This window comes from Lissotriton helveticus, chromosome 6, assembly GCF_964261635.1.
Source record: "Lissotriton helveticus chromosome 6, aLisHel1.1, whole genome shotgun sequence".
Taxonomy (NCBI): Eukaryota; Metazoa; Chordata; class Amphibia; order Caudata; family Salamandridae; genus Lissotriton; species Lissotriton helveticus.
Genome location: NC_136067.1, coordinates 152,708,872 through 152,728,852, shown reverse-complemented (window position 1 = coordinate 152,728,852; position 19,981 = coordinate 152,708,872). Strand labels below are relative to the sequence as shown.

The following is a 19,981-nucleotide window of genomic DNA, read 5'->3' as shown; positions in this document are numbered from 1 at the left end:
AGATAATGTATTATGTTATTAATTTTAAAAATATTGAAAGTATATTTAATTTTTTTAATTCATTAAAAATATTTACTTTTTATGTAATTATTTTATGTGTGGAGATCTATTTGTAATTTACAGTATTTTTAAATAATTTAAAAGTAATTAAAGTAATTATTAAAATGTATTATTAAGTAAATATATAATATATATTTTTCATGTGTTTAATTAATGTTATATTATTATATATCTATTAATTTTAAACATTACTAAATATTTTTAACAATGTTTATTTTATTTATAAGTATTATTTACTTTATTTTACACATTATATTTTAACAGATATAAAACGATATTTTTAATAACGATATTTTTAACATCGATATTTTTGTTTCGATATTTTTGTACTTACCATGTTGTAGATAGGATGTCTATATACTTGCCTTCGATATCCCAGCCTCGATATTTCTGTAGGTCGATCTTTTGTCTGTCGATATTCTGTCATGGATCCCTTGCTTTATTATGCTGTTATGAGATATTCTAAAATGTATAATTTGCAGCAGTGAAGGTTATGGAATGTTTGCTTTGTTGCATATCCCCTGCTCACCGAATCCTATATGTCCGAAATTAGTTGATACTCTTGCGGCATGCATTCTGTGAGTAGCATTGTCGACCTAGAACATCCTTCTCTTCGATGTAAGAGAAGTGACAATAATGAAATATCTACTTCATCAATGTTTTATTTGTCCACATTGTCCACTCATTGTTTCACAGTAACCTGCAGCAGTCAACACTGCCACAGAGAGAGCGGCAAGAACTGCAAACATTTTCAAAGAGGTAGTGTCTGCTTCTAAATGTAAATCTAATGTTTTAAAGCAAAGCATTTTGATAAATTATAGAAATGTATTGGGCTAGCAAGCATTCCCTAATTGTTTTCTTGATTAAATATCCCGGACAGTTGTCATGTCAACAAGCTTCATCAAAGCTTAAAACTGTGGTCCACCTCTGTAGCATCAATTTTCCTGAGGGGAGTCTATATGTTCCCAAAGTCTTATAACACCTCAAACAACATTTGATGGTTGCAGCTTATTCTGGCTGTTGCCATGTATTTTTCCAGTCCTCGTAGCGAGTATGTTCCATGAACTGGACAGACATCATAACCTTCTGAAATTGCTGTCTTTGGCAAAAGAGACTCCTCTTCTTTATGCAGGGAATCCCTGGAAGCATCTTCATCTGATTGTCCTTCATATACCTTGTGCCAGTTAAGGGGCGTTCACAAAATTGTAGATCATGCTGGAAAGAGAACAGAAGAAAAGGGAACAATTTGAGAAATTTTAATTGAAATGTATACATGATCATGCTTCCTTGCTTCTCCGTGGTTCACTTTGACTCCGAAATATCCCAACGTTGACTTCAATCACACACAATTCCAATTGACATGCAAATCTATTTCGAGCAACTGCTGGTTTAGAGTCTTTGAGCAGAAATGTGTTTATAATGGTTAAGCAAGATAAGTTTTAAAACATCATTTAATGACAACTTACAAACTCAAAAAAATATTTACTTCTCAGGCTTATCTTTCGGTTTACCGGTCAGACTGGCTCTGAAATTCAATGCTCAAGGCTGGCTACTGATACTCAGCAAAATGTAAGCATGGTTTCTTAAGGCCCTCATTTATTGAATTGCTTCCTGTTTAACACTGATGTGGAACCAATGTCTTTACTCTAGGTTCATCATCAAGCCATTCATACAATTGTCTGTCACCTGATTAGACATTATCAGGGGCCAAATTGCAGACACATCCTCTGGTGGACAACAGGTGTGTGGGTGTCTGTTATTTGTACTCCCTCATGCCACAGGTGTTTGTTGGTCCATTAGGAAGCAGGCCATACCCTCAATATCACATATCTTTCCTCAATGACAGTAACTACGAATAGTGTTTACGAGTCTCACTCCACTCTGGCATCTGCAGACCCTTCTGTTATAACAGCGAATGACACAAATAGTGGAACAAAAAATATTGCGCCGCATGAATATCGTGTCAAGAACATCATGACAACCAAAATATTGTAGAACAGAATATCTAAGGTAAGAATATTGTTTTATGTATTTAACATTCTTTGCTTTATTATATGTGAAAAAAGAGATATTTAATTAACTTAATATATCTTAGATAGTATTCTAATATTAAGGGGTCGATTCCGATCCGGTAAAAAGCGCTCCGAATTGCCGTTCGGAGCGTTTTTCCCGTACGAATCGTACCCTGCAACGTCCCCCGTACGTACGACGAAGTACGATTCGTACCAGGAGCTGGACTCCGTACGAATCGTACAGGGACTGTGCGAATGTAATCCCCGTACGAATCTCCCTCGGGACCCGCTGTATGCGACATCTGTATAGTTCGCGGCTGCTTTTTTTCGAACCGGCAAGTATGATTCGTGTTGGGTACGCACCGTACAACCCTTTTTCTACGGGAGCTGAAACCAGCCGTAAAAGCAGAGTTCTCCCTGAAACAGGTACGGAACGGCCCCCCCGGGTACAGTGCGTACCCCCCATGATCGCAGGGGTACGCACCCTACCCCTGCATTCCTGGGGGGTACGTACCGTACCCCGTGATCTTGGCGTGTACGCACCGTACCCCATGTACGCTGGGTGTACGGTGCGTACCCCATGTCCGCTGGGTGTACGGTGCGTACCCCCCATGATCGCAGGGGTACGGTGCGTACCCCTGCGATCATGGGGGGGTTAGGCACCGTACGGTGTGTATGTGAATGTTCGATTTTCCGTACGAATCGCCCTTACCTGACGTGGACCGTACGAATCGCGTCCTGATACCCCGGTCCAGATCGTACTCGTCGAGTCGTAGAGTCTGTGTACGAGTCGTACGGAGACGGCTCCGTATGCGATTCGTACGGACGAAATTTTTACCGGATCGGAATCGACCCCTAAGTGTAACTACTGTTTGTATATTTGCTATTATTTTATAATATAATTTGTAATTTAAAATGTGTAATTTAATGTTCTGTAAATTTAATTAGTAATTCATAATTTTGTAGGGAGTTGATTTGGTAGGGGAATCTAGTGGGAGGTTAATTGAATTTTAGTCAATTTATATTAATGTTAGTTATGTGTTATTGTAAAATCCATATTTAATTGATTTATAATTCTGTGAGTTGTTTAAGTGATTATTTGTTATACTGTTTATTTTATTGTAAATTATAATGTATATTTTATTTTTTATAATGTTGTTAGTAATTTATATTTTAGAAGCAAGTTGTTGGTTTTGTTGGGGGTAGGGTGGGAAGATACTGAATTATAATATTTTAAATTAATTGTTAATCTTCATTGTTTAATTGCTAGTTCTGAAATGTTTTAATTGTTTATTTATTATGTAAATTGTTTGTTTAATCTGAGTTATTTGTTCAATTCCTACATGTTTTCAATATTAATATTTGTGTAATTTATTATTTACGTATTACTTCTTTATTTTATTAGTAGTAGTTTAATTTAAATAGCTTTTTTTTCAAGTGTCAGTGTTTTAATGTTTGTAGGGGGGGAACGTGAATCTACTTATACTAAAGTAATCCCGATAATGTCAAACTTCCCAAGAAGGTGGCACGGACTCCAAATGATGCGGTGCAAAAAATATTACATTTATTGAATATTAGTTGAAATATATATATATATATATATATAAAAAAGAAGCAGAGAACTCTGGGTAGTTCTCAAGTTTAGGTGGAAAGCAGCTCCTGTATTCTAGAGTGTCGCTTGTTTTGAGGGTGCACTATACAGGAGCTGCTTTCCACCTAAACTTAAGAACTACCCAGAGTTGTCTACTTCTTTTTTGCATAATTTATGTGTCACTCTAGGCCTGAAAAGTTACTGTTTTGACATATTGGGTGCTCCCTTGTGTCTGGACAAAGCTATACCTCTCCGAAGAGGTCTAATGAGAGCAAAACGTGCGTCAGGGGTTGCTTTTATTCATTTCAGGTTAGCTTGGTTAGTATTTTACCAATTCAAAGCTGTAATACTGTGCCTGGAGTGGTAAAGGCTTTTGTCATTTTACAACTCAGCATGGATAGCACAGTGCTAGTCTCTGCTTAAAGACTTTGCTGTAGAAATGGCAAAAGATTTTGTCCCTTTCTACCTCAGCGTGGATGGCACTGTGCTAATCCTATGCTTAAAGACTTTGATAGAAAAGCAGATATTTGAGGTGAGCAGATCTAGAGTGTCACTGGTGTTGAGAGTGCTCTATACAGGAGCTGCTTTCCATCTAAACTTGAGAACTACCTTTTTTGCATAATTTATGCATCACTCTATGTCTGAAAGGGTATTGTTTATATATACATATATATATATATATATATATATATGATCAACAAAGTCCGCCAGTCTCCCAGCCACAAGACGGCGGTGGGCTCGAGCGAGGAGGCGACCCTCGTAATATTCCCGCACAGCAACTTTACCTTTCGAAAGAAGTAAGCTCGAGCCCAGATTCTTTAGCGCGAGTGTAACCTCTATGAAATACAACGCATTCCCCCTACTGTTGATTAGATTGGAGCGTAAATAGAGAATCTTACCCTTACAAGGTTGGTTCAACACTTTCCCTACTGTTGCTTAAACTGGAGTGGAAATAGTAAATCCAAACCTTCCAAACTCCAACACTTTCCCTACTGTTGCTAGGACTTGATTGGGAATAGTAAATCTAACCCCTCCGAAGTTTACCACATTCTCTACTGCAGCTGAGACTGGAGTAAGAATAGTAAATGAAACCCTTAGAAGCCCCACACTTACCCTTCTATTGTATTCATTTAATTTTAAATTGTAAATATGACCCCTCCAAGTCCAATGCCTTCCTTTTCTGTTCCTTAAATTTTTGTTTTACCAAAGTCCCTAATCTTGGGTAGATTGGATTTATATAAATAATGTCAATGCAGGGATCGTAGCATTGGTTCAGAGGGAGAGTGAAGCGGAAGATTGCAGACCAGGCAGGCAGCCATGTTCTGAACAACTTGGAGATTGGCAAAAAGGCCTTTGTTCATTATGACCATTAGGAGTTTCCCATTATCCAGGTGACTCACCAGAAGTGCCTGGGTGAATACGTTCCTGTTCTGCAATGGTTGAAATGGCCTACAGACTGAATTTACATGCTCGTTCATGTATAAGTTGTCATCTGAAAGTACACCCAAGATTTTTTATCACTTTTTTGGGATTGGAGTTGGTCCCAATTCAGTCGGCCACCAATCATTGGAACAGACAGCAAGTGCCTTCCCAAAGAAAAGTATCTCAGGCTTACTGGACTTCAGCTGAAGGCAATTTGCAGACATTCAGGAAGCAATCTTGATCATGCAATCCCTGAATTTGTGTTTAGTGGACTCTGGGTTTGACCCCATAGTGATGACGAGTTGTATGTCATCTGCATACGAGATGACATCAAAGCCACATGATCTTATAACTGTGGCCAAAGAGGCCACATATATATTGAAAAAGGTGGGACTCAAAGAGGATCCCTGCTCTACCCCTTGTCTAAGGTCATAGTTCTGGAACTAAAGAGTTCAAGCTGTACCGAATGTGTCCGATCCGACAGAAGGTTTTTCAACCAGCCTAGTGCTTTGCCTCCAACACCAGACATTCGGGAAGCAATCTTGATCATGCAAACCCTGAATTTGTGTTTAGTGGACTCCGGGTTTGACCCCATAGTGATGACGAGTTGTATGTCATCTGCATACGAGATGACATCAAAGCCACATGATCTTATAACTGTGGCCAAAGAGGCCACATATATATTGAAAAAGGTGGGACTCAAAGAGGATCCCTGCTCTACCCCTTGTCTAAGGTCATAGTTCTGGAACTAAAGAGTTCAAGCTGTACCGAATGTGTCCGATCCGACAGAAGGTTTTTCAACCAGCCTAGTGCTTTGCCTCCAACACCAGACATTCGGGAAGCAATCTTGATCATGCAAACCCTGAATTTGTGTTTAGTGGACTCCGGGTTTGACCCCATAGTGATGACGAGTTATATGTCATCTGCATAAGAGATGACATCAAAGCCACATGATCTTATAACTTTGGCCAAAGAGGCCACATATATATTGAAAAAGTTGGGACTCAAAGAGGATCCCTGCTGTACCCCTTGTCTAAGGCCATAGTTCTGGAACTAAAGAGTTCAAGCTGTACCGAGTGTGTCCGATCTGACAGAAGGTTTATCAACAAGCCTAGTGCTTTGCCTCCAATAACCAATCTCCCCAATCTCTAGATTGGGGTTACATGAGATATGTTGTTGAAGGCTGCAGATAGATCCAAGAGAACCAAAACAGCTGAGTTCCCCTGGGCCAAGGCAAGTATGATTGTGTCTGTGACCTCCACTAAGGCTGTTTCTGTGCTATAGGATGCGGTATGTATATTGGCAGGTTTGGCCAACTTGCTCACTCTTTCATGATCAGCAACTTTCCTATGTAACCAACAGAACCACTGACAAGAACCTGCCAATCGCTCTTTGGTGGCTGCTTACTTGAGGCACTTCCTATATATACAATTTTTTATTGCATGTAGTATTCAGTGTGAGGTATGGGACTTTGCTTTTATACACACGATGGAGTGGTTCATAGAACCTTTTTCTCCAACAAAAGAAGGGGAACCCTGAAAGTACCTATTGGATGTGTGACAAGGGCTTTTTGTTGTGTTGCTAGTTGTTAGCTACCAAGGGATGAGCACGGGGCTAATTTACTGAGATCTTTATTTGACCCTCTACCGTGTTGGTGGCCTTATTACTAGTGGTAGGTGCATACTTATCCATATCAAAAACCCACTTTCCAATATTTCCCTAGTTGCCAGCTGAGCTAGAGCCCAAAATCCAAAACTATCCACTTTGCAAAAAAAGGGTCAGTCTTGAATGGAAGAAATGTGATGTATCCATGTTACGCTTTGGGCCATTTCCGTTGCGGGCACTGGGCCTACCGACACAAGTAAGGTGCCATTTTTATTGGAAGACTTACGGGAATGCTAGGTGGAAAGGAGTATTTGTGGCTCCCCGCAGATTCCAGAACTTTCCATCCCAGAAATGTGAGGAAAATATGTTTTTTTAGTCAAAGTTTGAGGTTTGCAAGGGAGTCTGGGTAAATACACCTGGTAAGAGCCACGCAGGTCAACTCCCCAGTTCCCCTAGGAGTCTTATTTTCAGACACTTACAGGTTTTCTAGTTTCCCTAGGTTCTGAGTGAGCCAGGCCCCAAATCCGCAGCTATCTACTTTGCAAAAAAAGGGTCAGTTTTGAGTGGAAAAATATGATGTATCCATGTTGCGTTTTGGGATGTTTTCTGTTGCAATCACTAGACCTACCCACACTAGTGGGGCACCATTTTTATCTGAAGACTTAGGGGAATGAAAGATTGAATTAAATGTGTGGCTCCCCCCAGATTCCAGAACTTTCAATCACAGAAGTGTGAGGAAAATGTGTTTTTTTAGTCAAAGTTTGAGGTTTGCAAGGAATTCTAGGTAAAAACACCTGGTAAGAGCCATGCAAGTCAAATCACCCCAGATTCCCCTAGGACTCTAATTCTAAAATATTTACAGGTTGCTAGGTTTCACTACGTGCCAAGTTTGCTAGGGCCCAAAATTCGCAGCTACCTACTTTGCAAAAAAAAGTGTCAGTTTTGAGTGGAAAAATGTGATGGATCTATGTTGGGTTTTGGGCCGCTTCCTGTCGCAGGGAATAGGCCTACCCATACAAGTGAGGTACCATTTTTATCAGGAGGCTTAGGTAAATGTTGGGTTAAAGGAAGTTTGTGGCTCTCCTCAGATTCCAGAACTTTCCATCACATAAATGTTTGAAAAATGTGCTTTTTTAAGTCAAACTTTGAGGTTTGCAAGGGTTTCTGGGTAACAAAATCTAGTGAGAGACATGCAAGTCACCACTTCATGGATTTCTCCGGTGCCTAGTTTTAAAAAATATTAAGGTTTGCTGGGTTTGCTTAAGTGGTGGCTGAGCTAGGGCCCAACATTCACAGCTATCCACTATGCAAAAAAGGGCCCGTTTTGAGTGGGAAAATGTGATGTTTCCATGTGGCGTTTTGGGGCATTTCCTGTCGCGGCACTAGGCCTGCCCAGACAAGTGAGGTACCATTTTCACTGAATGGATTAGGGGAATGCTGGGTGGAAAGAAGTTTGTGGCTACCCTCAGATTTCATCACAAAAAGGTGAGGAAAATGTGTTTTCCTTAGTCAAAGTTTCAGGTTTGCAAGGGTTTCTGGGTAAAAATACCTGGTGAGAGCCACACAAGGCACCCCACCTGAGGTGTCTAGCTTTAAAAAAATGACAGGTTTGTTAGATTTCCCTAAGTGATGGCTAAGCAAGGGCCCAAAATCCACAGCTACCTACTTTGCTAAAAAAAATGCCAGTTTTCAGTGGATAAATGTGATTCATCCATGTTGTGTTTTGAGCAGAACTGACGAGCCTTTCATCTTTGTAAGATGGATGAAATAAACGCCAATGAGTTGGGCAAGGATCATATTAATATACCAAGCATGGTTTGCACACTAATCCTCAATGACTATGAGGTACTTCCGTATAGTGTCACTTGTGGTCGAAAGAGAGGTGTTTAAGAACAGTAATGTGACGTCAGTGGGTGTGCGGTCGCATGAGCAGCAGATGATAGGGTACAGGCCTATGCCGGTCAGTGCAAGACTCAACGCCATGACAGCTTGAGAGGTTGTGACCATTTACTATAGATGGTTCTGGAGGTGATGCTCAGCTGCAGCTGTGCGCTATTCCGTACCTTCCTGCACACATGATGTCTGGCCCCTTGCTTCTATGCGGGAAGGATTAACAGGCACATCCACTACTGTCTATGCCAGTCCTCAAATGCATCATTTTGGGAGTTAATGTTTTGCTGCCGCAGCAGGCAGGGGTCCAGGAGCCACCTGGCAGCCCAAGCCAGACCCTTCGGCTGGGAATCACTCTCCGTGGGACAGTTGGTCCCATGTGGGCTGCTCTGTGTGTGCACCCTCCCACCTCACTCTGCTGCAGGGGTGGGCAGCAAGGAGAGGGCACTCACTCACCTTCCTCTCGCTCTTTCTCATTCTGGAGCGCTTCTAGTTCAGAGGACAGCTGCCAGCCGAGCTCGTACCCACGAGCCTGCTCTGCCTCGTGAATGAGGATTCCCAAAGGTTAGACAGGTAAATATTTGGTGAAGTCTGCAGATTAAACAGGCTTCTTGCCTGGGATGGAATTTCACACGGGCTGCAAAGCTGCTGCTAAGTCCGCTTTCTAGTTTCCATGCCGAAGGTAAACTTCAAGGGATTGCCAGTCTCTGTTCTTCCTTTTTTCGCAAGAGGTCCCCCGAGCTATGTGAACACTCTGGGTGGAAGTTCTGGTGGCGTATCTCAGTTGGGTTAGGAGGACTGAGCATGAAGGTAAGCACCGCAGCCTACTCTGGCAGCCAAGAAATGCCCGAAACTGGGAAATGTAATATTGCTGCCCCGCTTTGCTCGAAACTGGAAAACGTAATATTGCTGCCCCGCTGTGCCCGAAACTGGGAAACGTAATATTGCTGCCTTGCTGTGCCCGAAACTGGGAAACATAATGTTGCGGCCAGCGGGGTTGAGTTGGTCTTTGGGTTTATAACCGAAAGCCTTCGGGAACTACAGTGGTACATTGAGGAGGATGGACAGTGAGACTAGTGCAGAGTGGAGTTCCGCAGAATCCCACAGAGTTTAGATGCAACTCCACCCAATTCCACGTAGTTCAACTCCGTGAACTCCGCCCACCCTTAGTTATATCAGGAGGCTTGGGGGAATGCTGGTGGAAGGAAGTTTGTGGTTTCCCACAGATTCCAGAACTTTCCATCACAGAAATGTGAGGAAAATGTGTTTATCAGTTAAAGTGTGAGGTTTGCAAGGCATTAATTACTTTATTGTTCGATTAATAAAAATTATTACAATAGTGAACGTGCGAGCACTATAAAACATTTGTCATGAATAGTTTAAAATTTTTACATTTATACCATCATAATAGGAATAAAAAATAAAATTCATCGGAGAAGTCAATTTAAAAGCCTAATAGCCTGTTAATAAAGATAGATATAAACCTTAATTATCTGTTGTAGTTTTTCCATCTAATCGGGTCAAATACAGACATTTACTTATAAAGAGCAGCATTTGATTTACTTTAATGATATAGTTTGTGGTTTGTGGTGGGGTTCCAGGGGTGTCAGTCCATTTATGTGGTGAGCCCCCCACATACAGTGTTTTAAGGAATTTCCAGGAGAAAGACTGGTTGGGACATATGCCGAGGCCAGGTCGGCTATTCTTCGGTGATGCATAGGATTGTAGGTTAGCCATTGGTGGCTCGCAGAGTCTCGATGTTTGTAAATTTTCTTGCTGTTGCTGTAACAAACTTGGCGAACCTGATGTTAAGCTGTGGGTTTTCCGGGTTCATTGATGCAAGAATAGCCTGACGGCGTGTGCGAATACCTAGTTTGTCCCATTCGCCCTTTAACAGTTTCCTTCGTTCATCTTGAGCTGCAACACAGAGGCATACCACATGCTCGATTGTTTCTGTGCTGCTCCCGCATCCTCTGCATATTACGTTTGGGTTTGCACGTCACCAGCCCGGCAGGTGATACAGAAATGGCCACTCGCCCATTCTTAGGGCCAAAAATCTTTTTTTCCACTGCAATGAGTATGTACATGACAGATGTTGTCCCATGGTCCCTGGCTTAAATCCTGATATAACTGACCAGGCATGCTTACGTTGAACCAGTTGAGCTCTGTCGGAATGGAAGGACCAGAGGCGGACGTTTCTTTTGATGTGGGTTTTAAGTACCTCCTGCGATGGGTTAGAGGTCCAGATTTCTTCTGTATCTAGAAGTTGTAAGGAATCCTGCAGGTAACGCCGGAATGAGCTACCGATTTGACCGGCTGAGATCTCCAGCCACAAGAGGGCCTCCAGGCTTCCCTCTCTGGAGTTGCGCAGCTTATTGCAAAGCCTAATGAACGCTCCACGCCCAATTGCTTGGTGATCTTGTAGGCCAAATTCTAGTCGTACTTGAGCTGGGGAGGAGGACTTAGGTAGGCCTAGTACCTGTTTAAATATTCTTGTTATTGATTTGTTTACGCAGCTGTTGTCTTTCCCTTGCATGATCTCCTGGCTGTAAGTGAGGAAGTTGATATTTTTTGCCTTCATTACAGTTATAAGTGGGGTTAGGCTGGGACCTGACAGTTGTCTTGCAAGGGTTTTAAAAGCCACTTGGATAGTCAGGGCTTTGGCTTCCACCTCGTCTCTGTGTTTAGAGAATGTTCCCCTTCTGTCCAGGTGAACCCCCAGGTACTTATAAGAATGAGCTCCGTCAACGCTTTTGCAGTTGAATTGCCATCCCCCACCTTGGTATTTCCTTTGCCCAAAGGTGATTGCCTTAGTCTTGGTTAGGTTCAATTCCAGGTCGTTTTCAATGGTATATAAGGACAGCTGATCGAGAAGTCTCTGCAGGCCCACCCTGGTGTGACTGAGCAGTACCAGGTCGTCCGCGTACAGTAGGTTACTGACTCTTATCCCAGCATGTTTTGGGGGATGAGAGTTAACTTTGTCGAGTAACTCTGACAAATCGGAAATGAAGAGGTTAAAAAGTAGGGGCGCCAGCACGCACCCCTGTTTTACTCCACGGACTGTTTGTATTTTTCTTGAAATGTGTGATCCATCCCCAAGTTTTATACGGATCCATGTGTTGGAATGTAGCGCGATTATGGCTTGGAGTAATGTTGATGGGATCCCCATTTCTGCAATTTGAGCCATAATTTGTTTCTGGGAACGCGATCGAAAGCGGCCTTCAAGTCGACGAAACAGCCATGCATCAACATTCTTGAGGTGGACACTTTATCTAGCAGAACAGAGATTGCGAGCAGGTTTGTTATAGTACCTGATTTTTGCACGAATCCTGTCTGATTGAATGGTATAAGATGTTTTTTTTCGGCCCAGGCTGCCAGGTCTCAAAGCAGCAGTTTGGCGTAGTATTTTGATTCCACGTCCAATAGGGTAATCATCCTATAGTTTTTTGGGCCCGCTCTCTTGCCACCTTTATAGATTGGGTGTATAATTGCTCCTTGCCACGATTCGGATAAAACTAGGTTAATCCGGCAATAGGAAAAGAGAGGTGCCAACTTGTTTGCCCAGAATTCTATGTCCTGTTTGAACAGAGACTGGGGTAAGCCATTTGGCCCTGGTGCTCTGTCTGAGCGGCCCTCTGTTATGGTTCGGGCGATTTTATATACAAGTGTTTCTAAGGTTGTCGGGGCGTCTTGCGATGTTTCTATTGACTGGGGCAGAGGTTTCATGTCAGTTGTCGTTGGTGCCCTTATGTATAATTCGGTGTAGATTCCTGGTGTCTTCACATCCATTATGCCTGAAGGTTTGTATATTTTAGATTGAAAAGCCGTGGCTGATGATCTGACCGATAGGGCTTCTTTTTGTGATTCATCAAAATGAGTTGTTAGATAGGATACCCAGTCGGTTTCAGAGATGTTAGCGCTGCATTGACCTCCTTGTTTGTGTATTTTAAAGTTAACAAGTGACCAAAAAGCCTTTGAATTATCATTTTTGCTTGCGTGTATCAATTTTAGCCAGAACTGCTCCGGTCGTTTATTTTTCTCAGTAAATATAGCGTTTCTGAAAGCTTTTTGAGCTTGTTTGAATTGTTTTGGTTATGGTGGTCCCCTGGGTTCCTGCGTGCCTGTTTTAGGGCTCTGTTGTGTGCTGTTTTTAGATTCCTGATTTCGCCGCTTGTTGTTACCTGATTTCCTTTACCAATTTTCCGTGTTATACGTGGGAATTTCTTAAGCAGTGCCCGAGAGAAGACCTCCCATGATGTAATGGACTGGGATATTTCAGTACCCATAGGGTTTTGCTGGGCTCTGCATTCGCTCATTATTGCTGGTATGATCGAGTCGGTCCATTTCAGCCTTTTCAGATTTTCGGTATAGTTGCCTTCTGTTGTCTGGCTGGTTGTAGCGTGATGCATTAGGTGAGATGACAGGGTGGTTACTTGGGGGCGATGGTCGCTGTCTCCTCGGTCTACGCTGGTGTAGTTCTCAATGATTGGGAGAATTTCCTTACTGCAAATGGTGTAATCTAGAAACGTATGGGCTTGACCATTTGTTCTTGTCCAGTTAGGGGGATTGTCCTTGGGGAAGTGACCATTTAAAATTGTATAACCCAAAGCTGTATGTTGCAACACCATGTATTCGCCTAGTTTGCTATATTTGTTGCCAGCAGGTTTTTTTTGTTCCATGGTGTCTGGCCATGGAGCATTATACTCTTCCGGGGCTTCTTGGAAGAGATTTGTGTGAAGTCTCCCGACACTATGCAGGCTGGTCTTTTGTAGCTACTTTGTATGTTACACAGTACCTGGATTAGATTGTTAAACTTCGTTTTTTTCTCCCTAGTGCTTGGTGAAATGTAAATGTTGATCAAAATCAATTGTTCAGTCTGTGTAGAATTGTTAATAAGTACGCCGGAGATCCAGTCTTCTTCGAATGTCAATTGTGTTATTTTAACATCTAGGGCCAGATGTAGGAAGCCCTTTACCGGTCGGTAACGGCCGATTTCGGCCGTTACCGACCGGTAAATGGGTATTTGGTATGTAGGGGGCCATTTATAAAGATACGGTAAATTTACCGAATCTGTAAATTTACCGATTCTGTAAAATACCGAATCGGTATTTTTACCGATTCGGTAACGGCCAGATGTAGGTGGGACTCTTCAGAGTCCCTAAGGCCTTACATATTCGGTATTTTACCACCCAATCCAATTGGGTGGTAAAATACCGAATCCAGGTGTGCATGCACATGTGTACATGCACACCTATGCCATGTGACAGACAGACATGCCATTAGGGCATGTCTGTGTGCCACATGGCACACATGCCCATCTTTGGGGTGCTAGAGGGTGTCAAAGTGACACCCCCTGCACCCTTGCAAAAATCGGTATTTACCGAATTGGTAAATACCGATTCGGTATTGCCCATTGATTCCTATGGGCTTCAGGGCCCATAGGAATCAATGGGCATTACCGAATCGGTATTTACAGAATCGGTAAATACCGAATCTTAACGATTCGATATTTACCGATTCTGAAATACCTACATCCCCCCCCTCTATTTTACCACTTCTTAAATACCGAATCGGTAAAATTCGGTATTTAAGAAGTGGTAAATAAGAATTACCTACATCTAGCCCCTAGTGTGTTGAAATGTAGATTGAGAGGCCACCGCTGGGTCGACCAGACTTATGCGTTTTCTGAGCGGGTGTTCTATATTCCAGATATCCTTCTAGTGGAAGGCTAACCAAGGACCATGTTTCCTGCAGTAATATAGCCTCATAATCTTTGAAGAAATTTATCACATCTGGAGATTGAAATTTTGATGGGAGGCCGTTGATGTTCCATGAACATATTGAAAGAATGGGTTGCGTTCAATTATGATTACCACCGTCCAAAGCTGCTGGCAGCCAAGCCCAGTCTGTCACTGTGGTCTTTGTCTCCTTATTTTTTGGTTGGCTCGCTCTTACTGGGGAACAGCCTTTGGCTGATCTTAAAATTGAGAAGGATCGTGGACCCTGGTTGTCTGATGTGGCCGAGGGGTTTGCGAGGACCGAGGGGTACCGTGGTTCTGATTGGGGTACTATTTTGATACCCCATTTGTTGAATAAGGCTGACCTTGATATGATTTCTTCGGTAAGTGCTGTAGTTGAAAAAGTGATTAGCGTTTGTTCTGCGAACTGATTGCTTCTCATCGGTTTGAACTCGATAGAGATTAAGTCGTTAGTTTCAATTTGGCGCAGTTCAGGGATGCATTTAAAAAGTTTCAAGATGTTCCCTCTATTCAGGATATCGTGTGGTCCTTGGCTATAATATTCAGGGACAAATAGCAATTTATTTTTTAGATTGTTTGATGAGGGGTCCTGGCAGGAGGTCTTATGATTGTCTTTGACCATGATTTCAAATGGATCAGTTCTACTTTGAGTGTAATGCACTTGTTGCTTAGATCCTGCATTTTCGCCTGCGATCTTATAAATGTCTTTGACCATGGCTTGTGATTGGTCCATTCTCCTTAGAATGTGTGGTGATTGTTGCTTAATTTTCCTGTCTTCGCCTCGAAAATCATGATCGATTTTATTCAGTAACATCTTGCCCTTTTGTGATATGTCCGGATTCATGAGCAACGTTATCTGGATGTTCTCCTTGCCTCTTGGCCTATACTCCTTGTCGTGTTGTTCGTTAATTTCCTTATCTTGGTTTGCCATTGGTGGGCTTACCATGTTCGTTGGGCCTATCGGATCATCTAGTCCGATCTTGAGGACATGGGGTACTGTTCCCAGCCTCATGACCTTTCCCTGGTCGTCCGGGGTCGAGGGCTCCTTATGCTTTTTGCTGGCGACGGGGGGTGTTGACACCTTATCAATTAATACTGTGGAAAATTGTATTAAAGATTTTTGTGGTGATGTAAGGATGCTGTCGGAGCTTGCGGTACTAATTGAACTAGGTCGGGTCTTGTCCTTTCCGATACATGGTGGATCGCTGGTTGTGTTTTGAGTAGCTGAACTACGTTTGTTGCGTTTTTTCCGTAATCTCTTTCTTTCTCTTTTGCTCAGGGTCTGTTTTCGGGGGGATTTATTCATTAGTCCCGTTCCTGGGCCGGCCTCTCTAACGTCGACAATTTCCACTAACTCAGGAGTAGATGGTTTGTCTATTTTCTGCCTGGTGTTATTTTTATTGTTTAATTTGGTTGGTAGAAAAATGTCGTACTCCTTGGATGCCATTTGTTTGTCTCGATTGTCTAGGGATAGAACTGCTGCTGGAGTATCTTTTAATCGAATATCGGTTTTTGATAAAGATACCTTATGATTTTTACCAGGGTTATTATGTGTTATGCTTTCCTTGTTGGCTTCCTGAGTGGTTAGGTTAATTGAGTGTGGACCTGGCGGACATGGTTGAGCTTGAGTGCTTGATGATAGTTTCTTTATCTCTGTCAAAACCAAGCCAAGAAACTGCGGTAGTGTAGGCAGACTATCAATTATTGGTGAGCAGCAGCATATTGCTTGGGTCAAGTTGACCTTTGATTGTGCTTTGGTTATTAGGGTGTTCAGGCCTTCTAGTTTATTATCGATCCCTGCCGTGTATACAGCTAATGTATTTAAGAGTTCTACTTGAATGTCAAGTTTATCTGAGTGATAATTTAGTGCAGACACCATGGATTGTAGTGTTTGTAGGAGCTGGGGCCAGATGATGGTGGAATCAAGCTCTGTTGGGTCAAGGGCTGCTGTTGCGACGTTTATTATGTTGGAGTCGGTCTTGAAAAAGGATAAGTCCAAGAGGGAATGGTCATTGGGCTCACGTGTCTTTGTTTCCGGTGATTTGTGATGGACGAGGACAGGTGGGGTTGTTGGTGTTAGCGACTTAATATTTCCTGGGAGGGTTCTGGTCCATTGAGCTGCTTGGGGGGTGGATTCTATTTTGTTTACAGAGGAGCCTATGCTGTATGGATTAATTTCCTGCTGTGTGGGCAATCTGAGGGGGGGGAGAATCGTCACTTGAAATAGTTATTGCAGATAAGTGCTGGAGTTGTTGCACTTGTTGTAAGGGCGGTGATAAGTTTCCTGGCCTGATGTCTGGCCTTTGCCTGTTTTTCCCGAGTGTGGATGATACTTCCCTTGATGAATGATCATCTGGGAACGTGATAATGGCCTGGTTTTGGAGATGTTCATGAACCACGGCCTGTACTTTGATTTTTGCTTGTTCTGTATTAGTGATAATTTGTGGCAACTGAATAGGTTGTGACAGTATTTCATTGGGTCTGGTTGGGGCTTGAACTTTAGTTCCTTGTTTCTTGAAGAAGTCTCTGAGTGTCCTCTTTTTTATGTCACTTGTTGTTTCGTCTGGCGTGTTATACTGTTGGGTTAAGGGCAGGTGAGTCTTTTCAATATTGGTGGCACAGAAAAGTGAGGAAAATGTGTTTTTCAGTCAAAGTGTGAGGTTTGCAAAGGATTCTGGGTAAACAAAACCTGGTGAGAGTCATGAAAATCCCCCCCCCCCCTCGTGTCTAGTTTAAAAAAGAGTTACAGGTTTGCTATACTTCTTTAGCTGCTGTTTGAGCTAGGGTCCAAAATCCACAGCTACCCACATTGAAAAAAAGGGTCAGAGATGTGATGCATCCATGTTATGTTTAGGCCTGATTCCTGTTATGGCACTAGGCCTACCCACACAAGTAAGGTACCATTTGTACCGGAAGACAATTGGGAGCATAGAACAGTAGAAACTATGTTATTACCAATTGGAATTCACTGCATTTGTGCCGTCCGCATGTAAGACAGTGTGTAAGAAAGAGTACAACTTGAAAAATACCCTCTAAATGATATACTTGTACGGTTGCCCACAAATCCTCGCAATGCTCCCCAAACCAGAATTTAAGGACCTGTGTTCAGCAGGCCTAACTAGGTCCCTGTAGCGGTCCCATGATCCTGAGCAGTTGGCCTGTACTTGTGATTTTGTCCAGGTACGGTATGACCAGATATCAACAGTTGGCACTTTGTGCTTTTTGTCACTATTTACCTGAAATCTTTAAAAATGAATATCTTCAGTTCTACTAATTAGATTCTTTTCATTTTCATCTTGTTTTAATTATCGAAAACTGATACGTATTTCTAACCTGGTGTGGGATTCTTTTTGTGTTGTGTTTTCAATGTGTTTTTGAAGGTTACACAAATGCTTTACAGATTGCCTCTAAGTTAAACCTGACTGCTCTGTAGCAAGTTACCGGTGGGATCAAAAAAAGGGTAATTTGAGGTTTGCTTGTACCTTACCCTGACAAGGATTGTGGTTGCTTCCTCAATGATGAGGCACACCCTAGTCAACCATTAACCTAATTTCTTTCAACAGCAGTAGGCGGTGCTCCCCGGGCGGCATGAGTTTTGGGGCCGGCAGCCTTCCCTCCACGCTCTTACCCGCAGACGTTGCAGCAAAAGCAGGGATCGGCAGCACCACCCCCGCTCCTACCTGTAGCCGTCGCAAGGGATCGCCAACACCCCTCCCCGCTCTTACCTGCGGCCGTCGTGGGGCAGCAAACACAGGGGTCTCATGGGCGGCCAAAGGTCTAGCTATGCCACTGTTCAACAATCTACTAGGGCAAAGGTGTCAGTGGTATTCTTCAGGAATTTCCTGGTTAGAGACATATGCCAGCCAGTGAGCTGCAATACAATATATGTATTCTGCCCAACCCATGCTCTTAAGGCATCCTGCTGGAGTGATGCAAGATTTTGCCAAGAAGGTTTGTGCAACCTGTTTGCCTAAGCTTAAATTGCTTGGTACTGCCTTTCTCTGAATACATTTTTCATTCTAAATTGCTATAGGATCTACCACGTCGTTGAGAATGGAAAAGAGCGTGATTTAGTTTAAGATAAAGTTATTTTTAAGTTGACCCTCTTTCTCTTAGTGCATTAGCTCTTTATAATTAGCAACACCCTTGTGACAAGCACCCGGTTGCCAGTCAAAATAAACACAAATGTGGCCTAGGTCTGTCCTGGAGAAAGTTTTAGCTGTTTCTGCATCATCATGTATAAAATAAATTATTAAATAAAATGCACACATTCCCTCCCTCCCTCCCTCCCTTTGCCTACTTCACTCTCTCTCCCTACCAAAAATACGTTTGACTTGGTCAGTTCTCTTCATACATAAGACTGTTCAGATATCATTCAAATTTCGCTTCTGCACATTACAGTCTTGTGTAGTGGGCACGTCCGTTTCAGCATTTAGCTCAATTGCACTATGGCAGTATTTCGCGGGACTACACATTACATCTGCCTAAACAGAAATGCACGACAGTGACACGGCTACTGGTCCAATACTTTACTTTGCCAGTACTTGTTCCCTTCCACTTTGAATCCATCCTTTATATTTTTGCAAATACTTATTTTTCCTTCTTTTTATTTTTGTGGCACCTGCTTGGAATAACAAATAATAATGACAAATTAACCAAATCACCAGCTTGCACTGGTCAGACAAACGGGTTGTGCAACTTGTGCCAATGCTTGTTGAGAATAGAAGGAAATGGTGACGATGCGCACCGGGCAGGATAGGCTTGCTGCTCATGAGTACACATTACCCGCTGGCAAAGGTCTGTTTAAACACCTACAAAACCAGTCTCCGGTCCTAACCTCTCGGCAGCATGTTACCCACAGGAGAACAGTGGAACAGATCCTATGGCTAAGAGGGAAGAAAAGACGATCAAATTCAATTAATTACTATACTATTTACTACTAGTGTGCTATCAAATCAAAGAGTCTTTATTTCGGCCTAAGCGGCCATAAAAACACAGATAAAAATACAGTACAAGCCATTTGATAAAAGGAAACAGTCATTACAATATAAAAAAACAGCCGGTTAGTCTAATGGAAACAGCCTTAACCCCTTCGACGCTGATGACGAGCTGGGCTCGTCATGAGGTAGCCTCCTGCTACGCTGATGACGAGCCCAGCTCGTCACGTAAAGTGCGCTTTCGCAAATCTCAGCGTACGGGCGGAATTCCGCCCGCACGCATGCGGTTAAAATGCATATAGAAATCCACTGTCTCCCCAGTCTTCCCTTATTAGTCAGAGAGCAGTTTAAAATTGTGCGATTTACTTAAAGTGCATGTGCAATTCGTATGCAACGCGGGGCCTAACGTTGACAATGAGTTAAATTCAATAAAGCGCATATGCATGATGTAAACAGCAAAAGGTAATGTAAAGTGCGGGTGCAATTTGTAAACAGCCTTAGGGCCTAAAGTGCAAAAAAGCAACCTCATACTGCATATACTTCAGATAATTACAGAGGAGCAAGTCCCTTGTACCCTCTGATATCCCTGAATCCCTAGGGCCCTCCAGAGAAGTTCATAATACACAGGTCACATATCCCCTCTTGTATTCCTAAGGCGCATTGCTACTCTTAGAAAATTTGCCATACAATGCAATGTTAAAATAT

General features: G+C 42.5%; 1 protein-coding gene across 1 annotated transcript in view; it reads right to left on the bottom strand.

Moving 5' to 3' along the window:
- Nucleotides 1-344: 344 nt before the first annotated feature.
- The window catches only part of CNIH3 (cornichon family AMPA receptor auxiliary protein 3), a 633,543-nt gene continuing 613,906 nt past the window's right edge, over nt 345-19,981 (bottom strand). The window contains exon 6 of the mRNA XM_078647523.1: nt 345-1,275. Coding sequence (XP_078503649.1) covers nt 1,245-1,275 — 31 coding nt within the window. The 3' untranslated portion in view covers nt 345-1,244. The remainder of the gene's footprint in view (nt 1,276-19,981) is intronic.